The sequence below is a fragment of the Elgaria multicarinata genome, chromosome 11 (genome assembly GCF_023053635.1).
Source record: "Elgaria multicarinata webbii isolate HBS135686 ecotype San Diego chromosome 11, rElgMul1.1.pri, whole genome shotgun sequence".
Classification (NCBI taxonomy): domain Eukaryota; kingdom Metazoa; phylum Chordata; class Lepidosauria; order Squamata; family Anguidae; genus Elgaria; species Elgaria multicarinata.
The window spans coordinates 24291774-24307555 of record NC_086181.1 but is presented as its reverse complement, the minus strand read 5'-3'; the positions used below and the strand labels follow the sequence as shown (position 1 = coordinate 24307555).

Here is a 15782-nt window from a genome sequence, read left to right as displayed (position 1 = left end):
ATAGCATCTTGGTGGTGGACCCATCCTGAACCTACACAGGTTCAGTAGAAGGTATCTATGGAACCTCTCCAAACTCAGCTGTATAAGTCTCATTGGAAATTGAACCAATTACAGCAGGAAACAAAGGGCTCTACTCCTGTGTAAAAGAAGGGTGGTTGTAACAGGTCTTTCAGCACCTGTGCTTTCCCTGATGTTTTGCTGAATTTCATGCCAAAGCCTGTCAGCAGACATTGAAGCAATTCTCTCCCCTGTAATTATCAACCTATAATTGTCCTGCTATCCAAGCCTCATGGGATGGAAACAAGATTGTCAGGAACTGATTATAAGAACCTCCTGTAATTCTCAGCATTGGGCAGGGTCAATGAGGACTCTTGAGTCAAACAGTTTTAGGATATGTCTGCAATAGATGAATGATCTTGATCAGAGAGAGATATCTTGACTTTGTGAGTGGCTTAAGCAATCTTCACATAATTCCTACTACATCTTTACTTCTGTAAAATAAACAATCCATCCCTGGATATATAGGTACAGAAGAAATGTACAAACTTTCACTGGAACAATGAAGCAATGGGGCCAGCTCTCATTCAAATCCAGCCGTAACCAGGTTAATGCAAAGAAGTTCAATGCAGTTGAAGAAAACAGTGAAGTATGTGGCTGGAATGAATTTTTTCTCCTCAAAATGGTGTTGCTACTGCTTTTGATGCTTGGTCTTCTGCCTCATGTCATAAATGAAACCCATTCCACTCCTCCTAGTATGGATACCCATTCCACTAGTTGCAGACGAAGTGATTCCTTTCCTGTTTTACATGAATTTGCTCAGCCAGGAGATCTTGTCATTGGGGAGATCGCTTCCATGTTCTTCCTCCTGCGCATCGCCACTAAATTCAACCAACCTCCTGCTCCCCGTTTGAACAAGGAAGTCATGTAAGGAGTTATCTTTTTCTCCTCTGTAACATTCATTTGCTTATTCAGTGCTTATTCATGAAAACAGGTATTGCAGCAACAAAATGCTTGAAGGGTATTACTAGGGATGTGACAATCAGCAACTCAGAAGCTTCTTGAATAATTCTAATTCCATTTAAAACCTTATTTGAGTCAAATCTACTGTATGTGCCAATGGCATATTTGTAAGTAAATGAAATATAATATCTCTCTCTGTCTAATCCATCTACAACCAGAACTGGGTTCCAATACCTTATCATCATTCAGGATAGTGACGACCATGTAACAGCACTCCTTTGAAAAAATGTGCATTCAAAACCCCTTCTAACAATATTTCCACACTGCTGTATTGCAGAAATTATTAGAAAAAGAGTAGAGCTGGAATTATTGTTTTACATAATTGAGGAGAACAGTTAATCTTTAATTCTACAGAACAAATAATGTGAGAAAGAATATTTGTCTATGGACTTTTTTCTTTTTCTTTTTTTATTGTACTTTCTTTAGAAAAATCTTCTATTGCACTATGGGCCAAAGAACTTCAAGGCTATTCTGACCTTTAAGCATAAGAATGTTATTTCATGCAGTGTGGAATATAATTAAGAAGGTCCAACAATATTTGATTGGATATAAAGAAGAGTGCAAGAAAGAATATTTCTCAATGGTGCTTCTGTTCTTTTTGCCATTTTATTGTGCAAAATGTAAATTCTGTTGCAGCATGGTGCCAAAGGATTACCAGGATATCTTGGCCTTGGTATTTGCTGTAAAGGAGATCAACCAAAATCACAGAATCTTACCAAATGTCACTCTAGGCTTTCACATCTACGACAGCTACCACAATACTGAGATGACTTACAAGATGTCACTGGATCTGCTTTCTTCTCAGATTAGGTTTGTTCCAAACTACAAGTGCGATATTCAGAACAATTTGATAACTGTGATTGGGGGAATGATCTCTGGGATTTCCCAGAACATAGCCACAATTATGAACACCTACAAAATTCCACAGGTAGATAATTTGGAGGCTAGCAATGAAATGTTACAACTGTCATACAAAATTAAGTTCTTCTTTGGAGAATAGTTTGTGTTTGGATGGTTGTGGTGGTGTGTATGTGTATGTATGTGCATGCCCCAAAATGACAGAATGGGATAAGCCTGTTGTTCTTGTAGATGTGAGTAGACTTGGGGGTATTCTCTGATTGACAATTGGGGACACTTTTCTTACCTACTTCATACTGTTCACCTTATAAGTTTGTCTTTGATTAAATGGTTTAAATTTATCACCCCTCATCAAAATTGGCAGGTTGTCTAGCCAAAAAAGTAAGTAAAATTGCCAATTTATCCTCTAGCTATCCCAGTGATAGCTAGAGGATAAAGCCTTAGGCCACAGCTAGACTTAAGGTTTATCCTGGGATCATCCAGGGTTCGCCCCTGCGTGAGCACTGGATCGCCTGTATGTCACCTAGATGAACAGGTTTGACCCCTGGATGATCCAGGGATAAACCTTAGGTCTAGCTATGGCCTTACACAACTAACATCTCATTGCTTCCTTGACTTGAGAAGGTTTTGGAAGAGACCAGCCCTTGGATTTTAAGGCTTCATACCAACAAATACTATCTAATGAGGAGTGGTGATGTAATAATCAAGGTTCCCATAGCTCAACTTTATGGTGGGCAGGCACTGAAAGGCACAGCAATATCTGGCATATTGAGTCAGGATGGTATCACTCAAAACGAGACAACAGGCAGTATTCAATGCTGCTGCTCCACTTATGCTATTGAAATACTTCTAGAGTAAGTGACCTCTATTTGTATGCCAATGACAGAAGCTGGAGCAATAGGAAACCCATCATGTCAGCTTATGCTATTGGTATACTATTTCTTATAGTAGCAATATCTCAACAGTGTAAGCAGAGCAATACTGTTGGATACTGCTCAATGAGATCACCTCTAAATACTCACCACAAATTATAGAAAAACATTCAACAATGCATAAATTTAATAAATGCAAATGAAAAATCTGTAGTTCTAAAAAATGCTCACAAACAGGCTTTTATCAATGGGACAAAATCAGTAAATTTTAAAAACATGCACAATTGATGCCTACATTTGGAAAAATGTGCATGCATATATGCATTAATTTTAATGTGAAAAGGAAAGGAAACCTCTCAAGCAGACAGTGACATGAGCCACCCAGAGAACTTCAGCTATTGGGCGGTATAAAAATGTAATAAATAAATAAATAAATAAATAAATAATGAGCCAGAACATACTTTGAGGAACTTTGAGAACTTTGATGGGTTTGAGTTTTGATGTTTTGCACATCACTGCTGTAGGTTTGGTTATATTTGCTGAAGATAATTATTGGTAGTTAATAAAGCTGTACCCCTTGACCAGAGTAACTCTCTTGTGTCTTCATTCTGATGGGACAGGGGAAATTATTTCAGCTGGAACTAATCAAAACCAGCTTAGTTTAAATTCAACCGTTTGATTCTTTTTGAGAAGAATTAATCTAGGCATATCCTACTATGTATCACTTCTCTGAAATCAATGTTTGTCTTCTTAAAAACACCATAATTGTAACAAAGGCCGTAGCTAGACCTAAGGATTATCCCAGGCAAATGGAGGGGTCATCCCTGCCTCCTCCCAGGATCCCCTGTGTGTCATTTGGATACACAGGGATGATCCAGGGATGATCCCAGGATATAGGCCTGGTATAGCCATGGCCATACAGATATCTGGGCAAAAGCATTGCATGTTAACAAGTGAGGCATTGTACACACATGACATGCACATTTTTTTGCTTAATTCGTAACATATCTCTGTATTTTCTTTTAGTTCACCACAGGCCCCCTTGATGTAATGGTGACTGAGAAAACTCTGTTCCCTTCCCTGTACCAGATGGTCCCACATAAAATCCAAGAGTATAATGGGATTGTCCAGCTACTTAAGCACTTTGGATGGACATGGATTGGGCTATTTACTCTGAATTCCATCAGTGGAGAAACATTTTTGCAAATATTTGCACCCCTACTTTTTCAACAACACATCTGTATTGCTTTTATAGTAAAAATTCCAAAATGGAAATACGTTGATGGAATATTACAATTATCCAATACAGAAGTGAATAAAATTTCAGATGTCTTAGAAAGCAAAGCCAATGTCTTTCTTGTCTATGCAGGTTCTTTAGCAATGGAAGCTTTGTACAGGTATCTTAACATGACGTTCTTGCATTCGCCTATAGGAAAGGTGTGGATTGTGACAATACACTGGGGTTTCAAAGGAAACACCCAGCAAAGGGGCTGGCACATACAATCTTTTCATGGTGCCATGTCGTTGTCAGTTCACTCCAATGAACCATTGGGATTCAAGAACTTTCTTCAAAATGTAAGACCTTCATCATGGGCAAAAGAAAATCAGTATATGCAGGATTTCTGGGAGAAGGTTTTCAATTGTTATTTGAAAAATATCACTGAGCATGAGGAGACCAAGGAAGCCTGTACTGGGGATGAGAATCTGGAGAGTCTTCCAGGAATTTTCTTTGAAATGAGCATGACTGGCCACAGCTATGCTGTCTACAATGCTGCCCATGCTGTGGCACATGCTCTGCATGCCATGTATGAAGCCAGATCCAAACACAGATTACGGGTGGTTAGAGAGAAGCTGGCACCCTGGAATTTGCGCTCATGGGAGGTAATTTCAATCAAAGCAGAGTTTTCTGTTTGGTGTATGCTAGAATATGAGAGCCTTCTAATTGTGTGAATGTTTTCACACCTACATTTACAAGAGAAATTGGGGGTAAAGGTAAGCAAAAGAGTGGGGAAAACATGGGCCACATTTATTAAACATATGGACCTCATCTACACCATGCAGGATATTGCACTATGAAAGCGGTATATAAAAGGCAGGAGCCACAACAAGCAGGATATACCGGTATGAAAGCGGTATATGGTATATGTCAATAGGCCCCAACAGTTGACAGTGTACTTCAGTACCGCTATAAAGTAATAGTGTGGCCCCTGCCTTTTATATACCACTTTCATAGTGCAATATTCTGTTTGGTGTAGATGAGGCCTGCAAGAGGGGAAAGTGATGGTGCAAGAGTCTAGCTTGTTCTTAGCCCAGCAGGCCCACAGCCTGCAAGCAACTGGAATAAACCAAACTTGGCATTGACACAGCTTTTCAATGGAGGATAGGGCTCCTTTATCTTTAGCAGTAGTATTAAAAAGGGAATTTCAGTGGGTGTCATTTGTAGGGATATAGCACCTGGTGAAATTTCCTCTTCATCACAACAGTTAAAGCTGAAGGAGCCCTGCACTCTTTTGTTCCTGGTTACTCTAGTATAGTTCCTGCAGCTTTAACTGACACAATTTCAACACAACTCTTAAAGATACAGGAGCCCTGTCCTCCTTTTCATATGGTCACCCTACCATATATGCATTTGGCCAATTTCTGTGAAATTTGAATGCTGCTAGACTACTGATTGAAGGTCCATTATAGCTTCAAGCATTGAAAGCATATTTTGTTAAAGGAAAAAAAGGAAGCTCTTGATATATCATTTTTGATCGCTCTCCAAAGAGGCATTTCCTTTTTCTCCCCCCCTCTTTCAGCTTAGCTCTTCATTTTTTGAAGAAAATTCCATGGTGAAAATGCTCACACAAACCTCCTAGATAAAGATGGATCAAATCATACTTGAAATAATATGAACCCAGAGGGATTCAGAAGCTTTTAACTATCAATTAGGGATGTGCTCCGCTCCGATTAGGAGCGTAGAAGCAGTAGCGGATTGGCCTGCTCCGCCTTACCCAGAGGCGGAGTAGGAGCGGACCGCGGACCCCCTAGAAGCAAGGCGAAGAGAAGCGACCATTTTTCGGAGCTCCGAGTTCAGTCGGAGCGCTCCGGTCGCCATCTTGAAAACATTTCGCCATAGGATTGCATTGCGGCAAATAATCGCGCATAACTACGTTGTTTTTGAAGCTATCGTTCTGGAAATTCTTGTGCACAGAGAGTCGTGGATGGGGGTCATTTTGAGACCACTCTCACCTCTCTGCGTGCTGTGGTTCACGTGCAATATTTTTTTAAAAATCGGGTCAACCGCGGGGCTCAAACTGCGTTTCGGCTTTTCGCCCATAGGATTGCATTGAGGGAAAGAATCGGGGATAACTGGGGGGGGGTTTAAGCTATCGTTCTGAAAATTCTTGTGCACAGAGAGTCGTGGATGGGGGTCATTTTGAGACCACTCTCAACTTTCTGCGTGCTGTGGTTCACGTGCAATATTTTTTTAAAAATCGGGTCAACCGCAGGGCTCAAACGGCGTTTCGGCTTTTCGCCCATAGGATTGCATTGAGGGAAAGAATCGGGGATAACTGGGGGGGGGTTAAGCTATCGTTCTGAAAATTCTTGTGCACAGAGAGTCGTGGATGGGGGTCATTTTGAGACCACTCTCAACTTTCTGCGTGCTGTGGTTCACGTGCAATATTTTTTTAAAAATCGGGGTTTGGGTTTTTTTTTATTATTATTATTATTTTTTTGGAAGCGATGACAGGCACATTCAACTCCCAATCCTGATGAGAATTCATCTCCTCAGAAAGCATCCTCCTCCAATCCCAGCGTTGGAGGGGGGACTAAGGCAGACCCACCCTGAGAACTTTCTGTTTTGTGTCTCTTTGTGGGTTGGCGTTCGTGGAGGGAACACTTACTTAGCTAGTGCTCCTGCTTTGGAGATAGATTAATTTAATATAGGTTTAGTTTGGCGCGTGTGTGTGTTTGTTTGCTTCTTTCTGACTTGTAGCTTAGTTTGCCCTGTGTTTTCCCCTTACTTTGATTTAATATAAACTTTATTTTTGAATTTTGGAGTGTGTGGTTGGGTTGGTTGCCCCCCCCTTCCCTGTATTAAAGCCTGACTGTTCTGCTTTTGTGAAAGCTTTCTTTTGAAAGCATACACACACTTTTTGTCCCATTTCCCTACATTTATATTCTTAAACATATTTTATTATATTCTTTCACATAGTCCATTAGTATATATTCTCATACATATTATATTAGTATTCATATTTTGTTCTTCTTATAGTAGTGGTTGGTTCTTTTTCCCCCTCCCCTCTCTTAAATCCTGATTGTGTTTCCTTCTATCTTCTATATACCAAATATACCAAAAAAATTGGATTCTCTTTTTCTTCTCTGTGTAACTTCGACGGAGTGGGCTGCTTTTGTCAAGTTCAACAGGCAGCCACAGATTGAGCATTTTGGGGAAAGCATACGCACACCATTTCCCTATTCTTAAACATATTATTATTATATTCTTTGACATAGTCTTAGTAGTCTATTAGTATACATTCTCATACATATTAGTAGTAGTATTCATATTTTGTTCTTCTTATAGTAGTGGTTGTCCCATTTCTTGTCCCATTTCCCTACATTTATTAGTAATATTCTAAAACATATTATTATATTCTTGTAGATATTCTTAGTAGTATATTCTCATACATATTAGTAGTAGTATATTTTATTGTTCTTGTCCCATTTCCCTACATTTAAACATATTATATTCTTCTTATACATATTCTTAGTAGTACCTTATACATAGTATTAGTAGTATTAATATTTTGTTAGTCATCATGAAAAGAGAAAGCAGGCGTGCTGAAAGCAGCAAGGCTCAGTCTGCCAGCAGGGCTTCCTCTCCTCCTGTGAAACTCAAACGGGCAACTCCTTGGCTGACTGCTCCAAAACAGAAGCAGGACAAGCAGCAGGCAGAGCCACTCTCTTCTGCAACTTGTGCCCGGCGTTCTCTTTTTGAGGGTGGGAATGGGAAAAGTGCCCGTTTGCAAGAGGCACGTGGCAGCAGTGCCATTAGAGGAGGAGGAGTATCCCCAACTCCTTCATTCTCCTTTCAGCCCACGAGCCCGCTGATGGACCTAGACGAGGTCCTCAGCACAGTGGAGGGGGGGGAGGAGGAGGAGGCGGTGGGCCTCCAGGATGTGGGGGCTGAGGAGGAGCAGCAGCAGGCCGAGGCTCTCTCCCCAGTCTCATCCCACACCCCTGTTTCTGTGGCAACACCAGAGAGCTCAGGCGGGCAATTGGTGGTGTCACCACAGAAACGAAAGACAAGCATCGTGTGGGACCACTTTGAGTTGGGAGCGGATCCCCGCTTTGCTGTCTGTCGCCACTGCAAACTCAGCCTAAGCAGGGGTTCATCGACAGGGCATTATGGAACCAGCAGCATGAAGATGCATCTTCATAGGCAGCACCAGGCGATCTTGCTGGGGAAAGAGGCGGGCAAGGCGACTGGTTCCAGGGGAAAGCCGAAGGCTGCTGCTGGCACTGCCACTCTAAGCTCTCCATCTCCCATCCCCACAAGGGTTAGGCAGGCAACCCTGCAGGACATGGGGTGGGGGAAGTATTGACCCACAAGATGGCGTTTTCCAATGCCCACCCAGGGTGCTACTGTGTTGGGGCATCTGCCGGGACTGACTCCTCCCCAATACTAGATCTATGACATGTCACTCTGCCTGCCCCTCTGCTAGCCTGTCCTCCTCGGTGACCGACTCGCTGGGATGGTTTGCGTTTGCAATGCGTGACTAACTGCAATGCTGGCTTAGAAACCAGCCATCACTTCCTTGTGCCCCCAGAAATGCCCGCAGCCTGCCTGCCTGCCTGCCCGCCTCCCCCGGGGTGCTGCTGTGGTGGGGCATCTGCCAGGACTGACTCCTCGCCTACTCTGCCTGCCTCTCTGCCCGCCTGGTGCCTGGTTTGCTCCCAATCGTCCTCCTCTGTGCCCCTCAAGGCGTAACTGCTGGCTTAGAAAGAAACAACCAGCCATCTTTGCCTCACTTTGCGCCCACTTATGGGTTGGTTTGCTATGCGTTAGTGCTCAAGCCATCCTTGCGGCACTACAATGCATGCTGCCTGCCTGCTTTCCATTGATGGTGCTATATAAATAAATAATAATAATAATAATAATAATTCTCCCCTTCCCGCCTTGCAGCGATGGTGTATGTGTCTTGCTTTGACTAAGGGGAGAAGTCCTTCCTGCGCTCACTTAGACTTTATCAAATTCAATAATCCCTTTTTCAAATGTGCCAGAAGATTTAGGGTTATCTCGTGGCATGTTGGGATTGCCTTGGAACTGGCCCCATTGAGCTGTCTGCAATTGCAACTTTAAATCCCTGACATACTGGAGTGTTCAAATTTCAAAAGTTCCCCTAACATCAGGGGATGATGGGATTGCCTTGAAACTTGGTGTCCATGGGGACACATGGGTAAGCTGTCATGGGACCAAAGGATAGGTTTCTAACGTGCAAATTGACGTAGTTGTAGAATGGGACTTGATTTGGGGTGAGTTAAAAAGTTTAAGCCGCGCCAAAAATCAGGGGATGATGGGATTTGCTTGCAACTTGGCGTGCATGTGGACACATGGATAAGCTCTCATGGTGCCGAGTTTGAGGTTTCTAACATGCAAATTGACGGAGCTATCCCAAGGGGTGTGAATGGGGTGCCCGATTTTCATAAATTCCCCAAAAATCAGGGGATGATGGGATTGCCTTGAAACTTGGCGTGCATGTGGACACGTGGATAAGCTATCATGGTGCTGAGTTTGAGGTTTCTAACGTGCAAATTGACGTAGTTGTAGAATGGGACAATTTGGGGTGAGTTAAGCCATGCCAAAAATCAGGGGATGATGGGATTTGCTTGCAACTTGGCGTGCATGTGGACACATGGATAAGCTCTCCTGGTGCCGAGTTTGAGGTTTCTAACATGCAAATTGACGGAGCTATCCCAAGGGGTGTGAATGGGGTGCCCGATTTTCATAAATTCCCCAAAAATCAGGGGATGATGGGATTGCCTTGAAACTTGGCGTGCATGTGGACACGTGGATAAGCTATCATGGTGCTGAGTTTGAGGTTTCTAACGTGCAAATTGACGGAGCTATCTAAAGGGGTGTGAATTAGGGTTATGGGAGGTGCGTTAGAGGGTAGAGCCGCGCCAAAAATCAGGGGATGATGGGATTTGCTTGCAACTTGGCGTGCATGTGGACACATGGATAAGCTGCCCTGGTGCCGAGTTTGAGGTTTGTAACATGCAAATTGACGGAGCTATCCCAAGGGGTGTGAATGGGGTGCCCGATTTTCAAAAATTCGCCAAAAATCAGGGGATGATGGGATTGCCTTGAAACTTGGCGTGTGTGTGTATACGCCCATGAGGTGTCATGGTGCCAAACGTGAGGTTTCTAACTTCAACGGAAAAAAAGTTGTTTACTTTTTTAGCTTTCAATGCAAGCCTATGGGGGGGCAAAAACGGAGCTCCGGATCCGATCCGGAGCTCCGAGCGGAGCGGAGCGGAAGTGGGCGGAGCGGGGGCGGGGCGGAGCGACCCGCTCCGAAAAATGGCGGATCTGCAAGTGAAGCGGAGCGGGGGGTCCGTGCACACCCCTACTATCAATCCTTTTCTCCTCCCTCTCTCTCATTCTCTCTCTCTCTCTGAACATAGCTCCATCCCTTTCTAAGGAGTATCACATTCAACAATAGTGCTGGAGAGACAGTACATTTTGATGAAAACCAAGAATTAATTGCAGGATTTGATGTTACAAACTGGGTAATCTTCCCAAATCAATCTTTTCTTCGAGTAAAAGTTGGAAGGATGGATCCTCGGGGTCCTCCAGGAAACGAGTTAACAATTCAGGATGAACGCATAGTTTGGCATTCAACATTTAACCAGGTGTGACAAAAAGAACTGTAACTCATTCATCCCACAGCACTTGAAATGGTGTTTATCACCTGTGTATGACTTTAATATTAATTAGATGATTAAACTGTGTATTTTACCCTTGGTTCTCTTAAAGGAGCAATTGAAAATAGGATATTGACATATCAGGGTTTGATTTTGAATTCTGCAACTTTCTGAGAAGTACAGCACACACACACACACACACACACACACACACACACGGAGTTATCCGACAGCTTTCATTGCCATCAACACATTTCATATTTCATGGAAATTCACATATAGAAATGAACACACTTACATCCCCTGGGATAGCAGAGAAGGTCCTAACCTAAATATTCCATATTGGGTGATGGAATGCTTAGAACTTCCTTCCCTCATCATCTCTAGCCCGAAAGCACCTAGCTGTATAACAGGGCCTCCTCAAGAACAGGGCCAAACAAAAACCACACAGGGAAAGCAAAATGTGCACATCAAAATCCACTCCATTTAGAGCACTGTTCTTCTTTATGCCAACAAATGAAATCACCATTTTTATACTGTCTAAATCTATTATGTTGATGTCTATAGATCCTACCTGTTTCTACATGTAATGACAACTGCCATCCTGGTTATAGAAAGAAAAAGAAAGAAGGGGAGCAATTTTGCTGTTATGATTGTGTTCCATGTCCAGAGGGAGAGATTTCAAGCAAAATGGGTAGGAGACACCATTCTCATAGTCTATCAAGTTGATCAAGCATTTTACCATATCCAGCAAGACTGAAGTGATTATGATCATGAGGGAAATTAAAATCATATCCAGGACTTAACATTAAATGTTCCAAGAACTCCACACCCATTACCTTGGGTACCATTCAACCAACATACCAACCACATCCCTTTCCAAATTAATGATATGCCACAACTGCAACAAACTAAGCCACTATGCTTTATCCATATGTTGAGCTTGTTATGTTTTGATATCAGAAATTACTGCCAGAGCAAGGATTTACACAAAATGGGATAAAATCCATTACTAATAGAGGCAGTGGTACATCAATAATTTATTCAATTTGTTACTGCAAAACACTCTTGTGAGTGCCATGGCTGCCCCCATCTCTGGTGCTGGAGGAAGATTCCAACTCAGAAGTGGAGGGGATGATAGTAGCATGGGGAGTCCTTTCTAACTTTCTTCCTAGTGGGGAACAATCCAGAGGAGGGACCCTCCAAGAATCATCCTTAGAAGAAGCATTTAAAGTGCAGAGGGCTGAGAGTCTTTCTGTGGGAATTGAGCAGTGAGGGGAGACTATAGTCTAATCTACACCATGAAGGATATTGCACTATGAAAGCAGTATGAAAGCAGTATATAAAAGGCAGGAGCCACACTAAGCAGGATATAGCGGTTTGAAAGCGGTATATGGTATGTGTCAATGGGACCATACTGCTATAAAGCAGTACTCTGGCTCCTAGCCTTTTGTACTGCTTTCATACCACTTTCATAGTGTACTATCCTGCTTGGTGTAGATTTGGCCTGAGATGAGAAACAAGGGTTCGGGCCTGTCTCCTTGGCAACAAAGGCATCGAAAGAGAATAGAGGAGAGCCACCAAATTAGTCATAGTTCATTAGATTGTAAGCCTATGCGGCAGGGTCTTGCTATTTACTGTTTTACTCTGTACAGCACCATGTACACTGATGGTGCTATATAAATAAATAAATAATAATAATAATGATTACAGATGAAGTTTTCTTGAAGGAACAGGTGGACAGACAAGGAGATCTATCTACCCCACCTCTGCTTATAAGAGGACACAAAGGTTTCTGGGTACAATAAGTCTATTACTGGGAGGGGAAACCCTCCTTTGCTCAGCCCACCTGGTTCCTATTTGTGTCACTGACTTACTGCACTAAAGAGTGTTTGTCATGCCTGATAGTGAGACACTGGACCCCTGTGCAAGTTATTAACTGGCATTTCAGTATCCTGGGCTGATCCATCATACTTTCTGTGAACTTCTGAACCCCTTGGCAAGCATCGCTCCCATATTCCAAATGATCCAATCTCTAAAAGGAAAGCAAATATTTTATAACAAAGAACAAACACAATCATTGCCTTTCATTGCAATGATTTAAAGGAAGCTTACAAAAATTAAAATAAAGTAAAATAACAGTGGGCTATAAAACAAGAGGCATATACTTGAACGGTTTTATCTGGCACCTAAAACATAACAGGACTGGTGACAGGTACTTCTTATTTGAGAGGGTCTTCCAGCTGCCATGATCAAAAAGGCATCTCCCTTGTTTGGTGAAGAGTAAACTCCAATGACTTTTTTGTGCTAGTAGATTGATGTAGCATTAGGTGATACTTCAAGAGCCAGTGCGGCGTAGTGGCTAAAGTGTTGGACTGGGAGTCGGGAGATCCGGGTTCTACTCCCCAATAGGCCATGGAAACCCACTGGATAAGAGGAGGAGGATTATTTATACCTCCTTGGGTTCCTTGCAGGAAAAAAGACGTGCTATAAATGTAATAAATAAATAAAATAAAATGTGCAGATGGAGGCTGCATCTGAATGATAATAGGTTTATGTAACAAGATAGCATGTGCTCATATCCTTTTCCTTTTCGGGGACGGGGAGGCAAGGAGGCTCTGACATTTTACTTCCAACTAACTGGTCATCACTTTGATACTTTCCTAGTTTTGTGGCTAGAAGGATTTCAAAGCTACTTTGTGAGAGCAGGGCAGTGTGTGTGTGTATGTGTGTAAGCATTTCAGAGTATGGCATGCCAGGCAGGGCTTATTTAGTGTCAATAATAATAATACCTTTCCTTAATACTGATTGAAACATCATAAAAAGAAATAAAGTGTTGCATTTAACAGGTTAACTTAGTTCACATATCTTACCCAAGAGGTGGACTCTTTCTGCATGCCACATCAGGAGTCTTCACAAAAAGGGGTCCATGGAGTTTCACTAGGCAACAAAGAGAACAAAACATCAAGTTGCATCAGAACCCTTTTTATGACTTAAGTTGCATATAACCTCCAATAACCTAAGCAACATGTAGCCAACATGACATTATCCACCTTGAATTTGCCAGGGAGGTGAGTCACATCTGGGTGGAAAACTGAGGAAGAGCACTATTAAAACTGACAATTCTTGAATATAAGAAGAAAGTGGAGGTGTGGGATTGAGAGGGGAATGCAGTGTCTATGGCCGCATCTACACCAAACAGGATATTGCAATATGAAAATGGTATGAAAGTGGTATATAAAAGGCAGGAGCCACACCAAGCAGGATATAGCAGTATGTAAGTGGTATGAAGCAGTACATGGTAGGTGTCATGGGCCCCAACAGTTGTCAGTGCACTTCAATACTGCTATAAAGCAGTAGTGTGGCTCCTGCCTTTATATATCGCTTCCATACCACTTTCATAGTGGAATATCATGCTTGGTGTAGTGACATCCTGACTCACAGCAAACACACTAACTCTAAAAAACTTCTTTTATTTTATTTTAGATATGGATGCTTGCACTGAATGTTCAGAAGATCACTATTCAAACATGGGCAAGAATCAATGCATTCCCAAAGTTATAAGCTACCTATCTTATCAAGAACCTTTGGGGATCATTTTAGCTTCATTTTCTCTTGCTTTTACTCTGATCACAGCTGCAGTGATAAAAACATTTATGAAGAACCATGACACTCCCGTAGTGAAAGCCAACAACCGAAGCCTCACTTATGTCCTTCTCAGCTCTCTCCTTCTTTGCTTCCTCTGCTCCCTCCTTTTTATTGGATGTCCTGAAAGGGTGATCTGCCTTCTCCGACAAACCACTTTTGGAATCATCTTTTCTGTGGCTCTTTCCAGTTTGCTGTCAAAAACAATAACTGTAATTGTGGCATTTATGGCTACCAAACCAGGATCCAGGATGAGGAAATGGGTGGGGATAAGGCTGGCAAATTCTATTGTCCTTTCCTGCTCCTTCATTCAAGCTGGAATTTGTGCTCTTTGGCTCAGTACATCTCCTCCATTCCCAGATACAGACATGCACTCGCTGAATGGGAAAATTATAGTGGAATGTAATGAGGGTTCCATGTTTTACTGTGTCTTGGGCTATATGGGCTTCCTTGCTGCTATCAGCTTCACTGTGGCATATTTTGCTAGGAAGTTACCTGACGGTTTCAATGAAACCAAATTTATCACCTTCAGCATGTTGGTCTTTTGCAGTGTTTGGCTTTCCTTTGTCCCAACCTACCTGAGCACAAAAGGTAAATACATGGTGGCTGTGGAGATCTTCTCTATCATAACCTCTAGTGCAGGCTTACTGCTTTGCATCTTTTCCCCTAAATGCTATATCATTGTGTTCCGGCCTGACTTGAACAACAAAGAGCAACTAATCCTGAGAAAAAATCTAAATATATTCAAGTGATTCCATACCCACTGGAATGCTGTGGGGTTTCCTTACATGTAAACATCCATAGTTTACACTGCACTATATAGTCTCTTCATAGTCACCAACAAAATGCAACTACTCTGCATGAAACAGAAGGAATGTTGAATATTTAAATGTACAATTTCAATGCAAAGTATTCAACTTCTACAAAAACAATCACAGAAAATAGCATGTAGTGGACTTCTTGTTGAAAACATGTGAAACTGAGATATACCAGAAATAAATGTATTCATTTTCTTTACTACCCAAGTGAAATGCTAGAGTTTTAAAATGTTATGCTAAAACCACTTAAAATTTTTGGGCAATTATCTGCCCCCTGAATGCAAAAGAGGCAAACACTATGCTGCCTCTTTCATGGGGTTGGAGTGGGTGGATTTCTTTGTTTTTTTATTTTATATTTGTGTTTGGTGTTTTTTGGAGAGGTACGGAGTTTTACCACTTTTCTTTTTTAAATTATGAGATGTTTGAGGGGGGAGGGTCTTTCTTTAACTTAAAACCAACCATATTCATGCCAGACTCTGGCATTTACAGGTTCCCCTTCCCTCCCTGAAATGCACATGGGAGAATGTTACATCATGATATCCTTCCATGGGCACTGCAGGGTAGTTTTTTAAATAATAATAATAAAAATAATAATAATAATAAGTCCCATGGCAACAAGGGGGGGACTCCTTTTGAGTGAGTGAGAAGCAGGTTTTGT

At 42.0% G+C, this 15782-nt stretch overlaps 1 protein-coding gene across 1 annotated transcript; it reads left to right on the top strand.

Annotated features, from left to right (window-relative positions):
* The first annotated feature begins 559 nt into the window (after positions 1–559).
* LOC134405514 (vomeronasal type-2 receptor 26-like) lies at positions 560–15058 on the top strand. Its single transcript, XM_063136760.1, has 6 exons — positions 560–924; positions 1657–1948; positions 3777–4631; positions 10422–10649; positions 11229–11355; positions 14148–15058. Exons 1-6 carry the CDS (start codon positions 560–562, stop codon positions 15056–15058), a joined length of 2778 nt encoding a protein of 925 aa, XP_062992830.1.
* The last annotated feature ends 724 nt before the right edge of the window (positions 15059–15782 follow it).